Source organism: Vanessa cardui, chromosome 22 (assembly GCF_905220365.1).
Source record: "Vanessa cardui chromosome 22, ilVanCard2.1, whole genome shotgun sequence".
Lineage (NCBI taxonomy): Eukaryota > Metazoa > Arthropoda > Insecta > Lepidoptera > Nymphalidae > Vanessa > Vanessa cardui.
Genome location: NC_061144.1, coordinates 7959625 through 7970693, shown reverse-complemented (window position 1 = coordinate 7970693; position 11069 = coordinate 7959625). Strand labels below are relative to the sequence as shown.

General features: G+C 33.2%; 1 protein-coding gene across 1 annotated transcript in view; it reads left to right on the top strand.

The window, feature by feature from the left end:
• Window positions 1–46: 46 nt before the first annotated feature.
• LOC124539379 (anoctamin-8-like) overlaps window positions 47–11069 on the top strand; it is a 29307-nt gene continuing 18284 nt past the window's right edge. Inside the window, exons 1-6 of the mRNA XM_047116760.1 lie at window positions 47–549; window positions 1303–1431; window positions 5076–5205; window positions 5960–6065; window positions 8272–8410; window positions 9199–9315. Of these exons, the coding sequence (XP_046972716.1) occupies window positions 429–549; window positions 1303–1431; window positions 5076–5205; window positions 5960–6065; window positions 8272–8410; window positions 9199–9315 (742 nt within the window). The 5' untranslated portion in view covers window positions 47–428. The remainder of the gene's footprint in view (window positions 550–1302; window positions 1432–5075; window positions 5206–5959; window positions 6066–8271; window positions 8411–9198; window positions 9316–11069) is intronic.

Below are 11069 nucleotides of genomic sequence, written 5' to 3'. Positions count from 1 at the left end.
ATGGTAGGAAAAAGAAAGACAGACTACTATGCCATATATTGAATCGAGAAATATTATATAAAAATTCAGTGGTTTGTAATTTAAAACAAAGAAAATAGAGACCAAATAAAGTACTTTCAAATTTTGTTAAAAGTTATGGCAACTTAGTGACTACTCGGCGAGCAATGGCGGCCAAAAATCAATTTTGAATTCTGACAGATGATTGTTTGTCGCAGTAATATTTAATAAAATAAATATAAAATGATACGCGTACATTACTATGTTATATGTTTGAATTGTTATGAATAAGGCGGGGGTGACATTAGTTCGTGCATATTGTTATATTTCGTGAATAAGTCATTGCCTACTAGTTATTGTAATCGATGATGTAAGATCATTGAAGGTCTCCGAGCGCGTTTCATTGTTCATTAGTTTTTCGTGTATTCGTCATGGAAGGTAATAATAGTGGTATCGGTAATCATGAGAAGGAAGATAATGAAAGTAGTTCCCATTCTACACCCCAGGAACATAAATCCTTTGCCGAATTTGCGAAAGATAAATTGGATAGCGGTAAGTTAAAAAATGTTTACGCAAATATATTTTTTATTTAGTGTAAATATTTTGTTTAATACATTTTTACATGTACTGATACATTATTTTTCAACCGCTTATTGTGTACGTTTTCTAATTTCTGTAAAAAAAGTCTTCATTAAAATGTTAGTTACTTTTTAAGTTTCTTTCGTAAATGTTTTTCTACAAGAGTATCTCACGAATAGGAAATACATAAATATGAAGAATTAAATCTTTGACATAAAATCTATCGTATATTCAATGTTTTCAATAATTGGCTTTTATTTTGCCTGTATCAAATTTAAGTTATCCTCTTAATAAAAATTACTCTTGATTATTTAGATGACTAATCATTCAAAAGTCGTTTATAAATTACTAATTACCAATTTACTGCTTTTCTTTTTCATTGTTTTAACTTAATAAATTTTTTAACAAATATTTTAAAATCAAAATTCCTATTTACTATTTGACTTTTGTTTGAGAAACCTCTAAAGAAATAATTGCAAGCATTAATAACTCTTTGATAAAATTATTGTTACACAAACAAAATAAACTAGTATTTCTATATAGTTATTATTAAAATTATGACTAAAGAAACATATTTTTTTTATAAACTATGTCTAATGCATTCTTATGTAAATTTTATTTCAATATTTAATTACATAGCTGTAGGTCATTTTTGTGTTGACGTATATTATCTATTGAACTCTTATGTTCGCAAATTAGATGCTTATTTATTCCTACTCGCTACAGCTGGTAGAGAACTACGCAGACGTTTACCGATGGCGGGGCAACTGGGTGCTCATTTAATGCATCCAAGACGATTATTGCTACACTCAACTCCGACGCAACAAACAGATGTCGTTCTCATTTTTCCTAAAGGTAAATGTGTAATTTTCTTTTTATTAAACAAACATTTTGAATTCAATCTATAGCTTATTGATCGTAAATGGTGTATTGACAGTGAGAATCTTTATAGATTTCATTTAGAAATATCCATTGAATCAAGAACATTGGGATTTTCATTTAACAAGATTAATTTAAACTAATAGATAAGAAATAGTATTCTATAATTACTTATGATAGTAAGTAAATAATTTATTAAACATCAATTAAATTAATCATCAGTGGCAGGATGGTAAATGAGATAACTAAAAACAGTGGGTATGGTACATCCCACACTTTGTCTTACATTCAAATACATCAGAATCATTGGATTCAACGGAAATCTTCTATACTCAGTGGTGACCACTTCAGGTGGCCTTTTTCCCAGTTTGACCATCTTAATTTTATAAAGAAATCTGCTGTTTATTTCGCGTCAATAGAATCATTCTCTATTATTTTCTTTGTTACTATATCTTTTCTTTGTGTGAGATAGATGTTTTAAACTGTGACGAATTGTTTTATTTAACTTACATTCCGTATACATAAGCTCAATATTCACGTCAGAACTGAAAGAAATTCAAGTTGTTATGGCGCCGCGTGTTAATTGAAAATTTACGCAAATCGCTAATGAAGACATCAAGTATTAGTAGTCAGGCGATATAAATGAAATATGCTTAAAACAAGAAAGAAAAACGCCTTTCAGAATGTTTATTAACTATTTAAAAGTAATATTAACACCGATATTATGTTCAACCTTATGTAGGGAGTAGGATAAGTCTCCCAATTTCGACCCTTAGGCGTCGTAAAAGCCGGCTAAAGATTTTTATTAAACATCAATCGAGCACTTACCCGCCAATAAAAGTATTCCCTAGAAACGTAGGCGTAAATAAATTCGATAAAAGCAAGTTAATGGTGATGAGTAACTTTGTTAACTGTAGGCAGTGTTTTAATTTAAAACATAATAATGAAAAAGTTTAAGTACAGAATTAAATAAATTGCCCGATTATGTTATATAAATCGAGCTTGTATATATTTTCATCTGTTTTATAATATTTAAATTGTAGTATATTCCAATGGAATTAGGAAATAATAAATAAATAAATATTGGACAACATCACATATATTACTTGATCCCAATGTAAGTAGCTAAGCTAAAGCACTTGTGTTATGGAAAATCAGAAGTAGGTAACTACGGTACCACAAATACCCAGACCCAAGACAACATAGAAAACTAATGAATTTTGTACATCGACTCGGCCGGGAATCGAGCCCGGGACCTCGGATTGGCGTGCCCATGAAGACCGGTGTACACACTACTCGGCCACGGAAATCGTCAAAAAAGTTAAACAAACCATAGATTTGCGTACTTCATGCGATATTTTAATAACTACTAATTGCTAGTTTTATTTTACTCAAACAAATCCGATAACAGTTTCGTCGACGTTCAAAACTAATGATTTTTTTTTTAAAATCCATTTTGAATCATCATCAACATCATCATCAGCCCGTACCCGTCCACTGCTGGACATAGGCCTCTCCCAGTGCACGCCACTGTGGTCTTTCGCCGGCTACTCGCATCCAGCTCCTGCCTGCCGCCTTGCGTATATCGTCACTCCACCGTACCTGAGGACGTCCTACACTACGTTTGCCGAGACGCGGTCTCCACTCTAGAACGCGTATTCCATTTTGAATATCACAGATTAATTAAGCTCTCAACCAATGATATCGCGTCAATTTCCTGTCAAATTTTGACATTATGATTACGAATGCCATAGATAAAGCTTATTCAAAATATCCGCCAATGCTATTTAGCGTTAGTTCAATGTTAGGGGAGCTGAGATGGCCCAGTGGTTAGAAAGCGTGCATCTTAACCGATGATTTCCGGCTCAAATCCAGGCAAGCACCACTATATATATATATGTCCTTAATTTGTGTTTATAATTCATCTCGTGCTCGGCGGTGAAGGAAAACCGCATGCGTCTAATTTCATCGAAATTCTGCCACATGTGCATTCCACAAACCCGTATTGGAACAGTGTAGTGGAATATGTTCAAAACCCTCTCCTTAATGGAATAGGAAGCCTTATCTCAGTAGTGGGAAAAGTACAGGCTGTTACTTTACTTTACAATGTTAAGGTAGTATTTTGCGAACTCGTTTTGTGGTTTCAACAACAATAACAGCCTGTAAATTTCCCACTGCTAGGCTAAGGCCTCCTCCCCCTTTGAGAAGAAAGTTTGGAACATATCCCGCATTGGTGGAATATACATCTGACAGAATTTCTATAAAATTAGACACATGTAGGTCCTCAAACTTCCTCACGATGTTTACCTTCACCACCGAGCAGAAGATGAATTATTATAAACACAAATTAAGCATTTGAATATTCAATGGTGCTTGCCTGTGTTTGAACCCGCTATCATCGGTTAAGATGCACGTGTTCTAACTACTGGGCCATCTCGGCTCTTGTGGTTTCAATAGACTATATTTATTTGTACGTATTAAATTAAAATATATGTAAAATGTCTACTTAAAAGATAACATAGAAAAGAATATTTGCCTTTATATTTAACATTACATATTCGAAAATAACCTACCTTATGCATAGACTTCAACAATCAAGGACCGCGTCTAAAATAAAAGTAATTCCCTACATAAATCAGGCTGAGTCGACATTTGGCAAGGCTATTTGGCAAAGTAAAGTACCTATTTAACTTTCCAGTTCTCACGACGAACGTCGCTCTCAGACAGCTATCGTATTGAAACGAACTTTTTTATCTTACATTCTATTTATTTTACCTTCTAATTCGAAGCAACAACATATTTGTTTAAGCTATGCACATTTAGTAGCATTCGATTTATTAAGTGGAAATAGGTTATTAAAGAATAAATAGATTTAATTTAATGTCATGATTTATGTTGTGCCAAAGTTACAACAAAAAAAGTATATACCTACTTCTATAAACAAAATACAAACGTGTCAATTTGATGGTACAGAATATACATGTTATTCACGATGGCGCGCCGATTCATGTTAAATTATCACCGTTTTAATTTTTTTATATGATATCGCTTGGCGTACAACCAAATAGGCCACCTGATGGTCGCCATCACCCATAGAATGTTGTGCCGTAAGAAATCATTACTATTCCTTACATCACGCCACCAACCTTGGAAACTAAGATGATATGTCCCTTTGTTCCCCTAGTTTAGTTGCCCTGGCTCACTCACCCCTCAAACTGGAACACAACAATACTGAGTATTGAATAATATTTGGTACTAGTGGTAAATGTTTGCAACGGTTTTCCATGAGTCGTTTTGCATTACGGTGTTATGTATATAAAATCCTATCGATTCTTTATTTCTAAAAGTACTTATTGATATATTTCTGTTTTGATTCAATGATATTGCAAAAATATGAATGACTGCGTAGTCAATAATCAACGTATTTTAGAATTTCTATAATTATGATTGATAAATGATAATCCCCTTTATATTTTAGAAGTCAAACAGGATAGAGGCAAACTAAACTAGAGTTTAGTTTGGTAATATTAAAATACAATTTATAAATCAAATTACGGATGGTTACATAATATAAAGACTATAAACCTTATTGCTAAAATTCTACACAACATTTTTTTTAGGTCTCCCAGACAGTATGCTGCTATGGTTGCTACAAAAGTTGCGCGGGAGTCGACCACGATTACGCGTATGCGTTCGTCAACATGCCTCCTCACAATGCTCTGCTTTTTATATAACTGCTGATGATGAAGTGTAAGTAAGACAGATATTAATTTATTTGTTTGTGTGTGTGAGCATATGGGCCACCTGATGGTAAGTAGTCACCATCACCCGTAGACAATGACACTGTAAGAAATATTAACTATTCCTTACATCGTCAATGCGCCACCAACCTTGGAAACTAAGATGTTATGTCCCTTGTGCCTGTAGTTACACTGGCTCACTCGCCCTTCAAACCGGAACACAACAATACTGAGTACTGTTATTTGCCGGCAGAATAACTGGTGAGTGGGTGATACCTACCCAGATGGGCTTGCATAGAGTAAAAAATAAATAATTTACTTTATTAGTTGTCACTCGCGGCTTCGCTCGTGTTTTAGAGTGTTGGTTGTCATGTGTTAGGCAAAAAAATGCCTATGTCCTTCTTTAGAGTTCAGGTTTGCTCCATACCAAATTTCATCAAATTTCGTTCTTGATTTGGTGGTAAAAGAGCAACGGCAGAGAGACAGACAGAGTTAATTTCACATTTATAATATTAGTACACAAGTATAGATTGTACACCACGCAGAGAAAATAAACAAATACAACAATGATTTAGAGGCGTACAAGTTTGGCGAATAAATACTTATTTTATGGGGAACTTTTTGGTTGTAACTATTTTTAATACTCTTATGTTAATTTTTCTTATTATAAGTTTATCTATAGTATAACATAAACATAATTTGCCCCATTAATATTTTAATTGTTGATATATATGGTTATGAATGTATTTCTGTTCAACGTTTAGACTTTTGCAAACAGCCGAAGAAGTCCATTTGCCAAAGTTGTTGAAACCGGAATTTGGTGGAGGATATAAGGAATTCACCGTTCGGGATATGCATTGTTTTCAAAAGGTAAGGATTATTGATTTTAGTGAAATAATCCATGTTTATAAGACTAACCGTTAGTGTCACATATTTCCTCATAAATGCGTTAGCAGAAATATTACTATTAAAATTTAAGAAGAGTGTATTAACACAAACAAACTCTTAAATTAAAAAAATTGAAAAGATAAAAACTTATAAGCAACTATCAATTCAATCAATTTCAAGTCAATTTTGTAGTAGTTAGGCTTTTTCGCTTTTGAAAGAATATGTACATCGTTTTCCATCAATTTGTCTCGTATCTAAATCTATCAGTACTTCTCCTATAATAATTACTTCTTAGAGCTTGGCAAATGTGTATAACTTCTGTGCAGAGCATTAATCGAATTGTAAACATAATCGTTATTCGTTGAAAAAATCGATTCTGAGAAGATATTCTCGATTAATATTTAATATAAAAGAGCTTAGCTCGATTCGGGCCTACGATAAAAATGTACGTGCGTTGTATCCAGAATACAATTTCTATAAATAAGGCCATTTTCCGTAACTTGTTACCGAGTTAAGCGTTTTATGATAGTGAGTTATGTTATGTAGTCACGAAATCCAAGCATGTAGACTTTCTGTACAGTACTAAATTCCAAATTATATACGAGCTAACTAGACCGTCTAAATTCAACGGTTACTGTTATTGTACTGATTATTTATATACACACTGACTGTTGCGTGAGTTTTTATACGAGTTCAATTTATGTTATATAAGAAATAATTTAAAAAAATTACATTGTATCAATATTTACATTGTATGTTGCGCAGTACAGCGTTTCTGCCAACTAAGCAATCTCTGGGAACCAAATCTGTTAGTTTCCAGTAACTTGCTGATTCCTTAATTTTAACATTGTTTTAAGCTTAACGAATCATTACACGATTGGCATCCAATTCAGTCACATGTATTCATTTTATAATTAAGTTTTAATTTCTGCTTAAATTAAATTTAATTCTTAAATACATTTTCATAAATTTTTAAAAAGTCTAATTGAAGATCTCGAAACTTGACTATCTATTATTTAGATTTATATTAGAATAATGTCATATATTGGTAAGGTTTGCTTGTTTTTGTTTGGTTACTAAAATTCTATTAATACGGCTTCTGTAGTTTATTAAATGGTAATATTTGAAAAGGCATATAAAATTATCGGTCTGGACGCTTTCTGATAGAACGCTGCCAAAATTTGGACAAATACGTTTGTGTTAGAATTTCAGATCTTCAAAATGCTTAGAAAAATATTCTCAATGAACACCCCGATAACTATTGTTAGGTTAAAAAAATGTTACAGTTATTTAATACGGGATATTTACCATGATTTATATCTTTATTATTTGTTATTGTTCGTAAGAACAAGACATTCGTAAATAATTTCGAAATATCTTGATATTTCGACATGTCATCGTTGTCGTCGTATCTACGAACGTCTTCTAGCTCCACCAACTAAAAGTAAAAAACATGGTAAAGATCCTGTATTAAATAACTGTAAAAATAAAAATAACCATGTTAGTTTAAAATGTTATATAAAGAAATAGATCGCTCCTATCACCTTATTGGAGTTTTCAACTGATACAACTTGTTCGGCCTTTGAAATTATTTTCCATGGATTGTAACATTAATCTTATTTATTACTGATATTTTTGACAGTGATGCTTTCGGAATACAATTTTGTATTTCAATGTACAAGAGGCTTAAGAGCCGTACGTGCCTTATCATTATTAAATCCGTCATTCATTTTGTATTCCAAATTTGTGAGACGTAATAATTTTTCACCCACTCATTGATTTAGTTAATGTTATTTTATATTTTAGGTTAATAAATTATTTAGAGTAGGGTATTTAAGAACTGCGTTACTTTAGCATGTAATGTCAGAAAAAACAATCATGGCGGATGAATAAAAAAAATAAATCGTTTCTTTAAGTTTGGTATTTGAAATAATAAACTAATAATTAAAAAAAGACCCATTTTATTAATTAGTTACTAAGAATTCTTGACTCAGCGCTATTTTTTATATTAATGTTAAAGTTTTTTATTACACTGTAAAGATGAACTACATCGATAAAGTTGCTAACGCTACCATAAGCGCTATTTGACGTCATATGTTGCTGAACTCCAAAAGGTCTTATCTCAACAGCATTCGGATATTGTCCCTTATTGCAATTGATATCTACCATGTATGGGTACATAAAACAGGGTACAACAGCCGCGGACTTGTTAAGCTCTCAGGAGCGCGGCGCGTTGGTGAAACACGTGCTCGAATCGGCGCGCGCCGAGCCCGGCGACGAGCACGCACTCGAACCGGCGCTCACACTAAGACCCGGACAAAGTATCGGTGAGGAGTTTTGTAAGAAGTCTACTCTGCCGTGGTATATTTATAATATTACGGGTTATCTACATAAACTCAGGCTATTTGACAATGCGTAAAATAAAGTGTCAATTATTGTAATCAGAATGTATTATGAGTTTCAAAATGGTTTTATTAACGAAAGTTGAAAATAATACTTAATTTATTCAAAAATCCATAAATAATTGTCACGTGACAAAAAAGGGTCCTGATTAACCGGGTTTATAATGAAGTCACTTGCTTGTTAACCTTGCTTGCCTACTAGATGTACCACCGATTAAAATACAGGCATGTGACGTCACCGACCTCATTGCAACGCCATATGGTCCAAGTAGCGTTTTCGCTCGCTATTTAAATATGGTATATTTCGTCAAATTTGTAGTAGAAATAAGAAAATCAATTGTTGTTTGTTTTACTGGGTTCCTTAACCTCTACTAAATGATATAAAATTTATTTTAAAAACCAGTCAAATAACCTATTATGAGCTATGAGCAAAAACGCGAAAACTAAAAAGTATGTAACTTATCGATAATAAGACCATCAAATTATTTCCAAAACTCAATATATCAAAAAATTGCAAACATTATGTCGATAGATATTTTTTTTCTTATATGCGATTAAAAGTCGGAAGTTGGAAATCGAACAAATCGAACGGCATTTTATTTATGCCACGGCAGTATTCAAGATCATCTAAAAAGCCTTCAAAAATATAGAAACTCTTTTGATTAAATGCTGTATAATTTTTCGTAATTGTAATGTAATCTTCTGTATTGTAGTTCCAGCTTGCGTAAGTCGTGGTGTGGTTGCCGGAATGTTCCCACTTCATGAGCGAACGGCTCTGGAAAACCTACGGAAAAAATGGGTTAAGACGTTATTCTCACCTCAGCCACTGGGTGAGTTTTTTTTTACGTTATCAATTGAATGATCTCATGTCTCAACTAGTGGTCCGGGTCACATGGGCAATATCATCAGTGTTTCTTTACTATATTGTCCATGTTTTCCCTTGGTGGTAGGGCTTTGTGCAAGCCCGTCTGGGTAGGTACCACCCACTCATCAGTTATTCTACCGCCAAATAACAGTACTCAGTGTTGTTGTGTTCCGGTCTGAAGGATGAGTGAGGCAGTGTAACTACAGGCACAGGGGACATATCATCTTAGTTCCCAAGGTTGGTGGCTCATTGACGATGTAAGGAATAGTCAATATTTCTTCCAGCGTCATTGTCTATGGGCGATGGTGACCACTTACCATCAGGTGGCCCATATGCTCGTCCGCCAACCATGTACAAAAACCTTCTTCTCGAATCACTCTGTCTATTAAAAAAAATCGCATCTAAAGCGTTCTTTTAAAGATCTAAGCTCACATAGGGACATAGAGCGGTAAGCGACTTTGTTTTATACTATGACATGATGAAGTGAAAGTATAACGAACTCTGAGGATGACGACGATATGGAGCTGAGATGGCCCAGTGGTTAGAACGCGTGCATCTTAACCGATGATTGCGGGTTCAAACCCAGGCAAGCACCGCTGTTTCATGTGCTTAATTTGTGTATAATTCATCTCATGCTCGGCGATGAAGGAAAACATCGTAAGGAAACCTGCATGTGTCTAATTTGATCGAAATTGTGCCACATGTGCATTCCACCAACCCGCATTGGAATAGCGTGGTGGAATATTTTCCCAAACCCTCTCCTTAATAGAAGGAGGCCTTATCCCAACAGTGGGAAATTTACAGGCTGTTACTTTACTTTTTTAATTTAGGATGACGACGATTTTTAATACGGCCAATATTATTAATATATAAACTAGTTACTCCTTCCCACAATACTTGTGTTAAAGCTACGTGCTAAATAATTAACTAAACTAAAACATTTATTAACATAAATTAGATTTTGTTAAGAAACGTTAGATGTTTTCATTGCGGTGAATTTGTTGTATAATATTGTGGAACTATCGTTTTGAACTTTGCATCCACTTTCCGAGGTAGATAATTTGCTTACTCACATTAATTATAATTAATGTAATAAACATGAATACATTTGATAACTTCTGCTATTTGTGACAAAATGTTAATTAGCAAACATGTAATATTGATTTATAACTTTTGTACAATGCTGCTACCACACTGAAGTTTGGTATAAGCTGTGTGGCAGCAGCATTACTTGAGTCTTTATATTTTTACTGTTTGTTTTGTCATTACACAAACAAATATAACTTTCGCAAGTGTTTTATACAACTTGATAATTTAAAAAAAAAAATCATCATTTCAGTTCATATATGGTTCATATTTGTATGGAAGTTTGTCACTGTTGATGTTAAATATGTTTTTTTTTTATTGATTACCAGTGGCTTAAATTTTAGCTAACAGTTAAATATTTTTTAAAGTAACATACGTTTACGTTTTGAAGTAACACAATTGTTTAGTGGTATTATTTCCCTGTCGCCACAATTATAACAAAAAGTATGTTCATTAAAGGTCGATAAAATATAGGGTGGTGACACACTCACCTAAATCACAGTTATTTATTTACATAGACAATTTTAAATAAAATGAATACGTTTTTTTTATGAGACACATCTAGTAAATCCTACACTTAGGGAGAAGATCTTTACAATAGCACAGTTTTAAGTTTGTTTGTTTGTTTGTTAC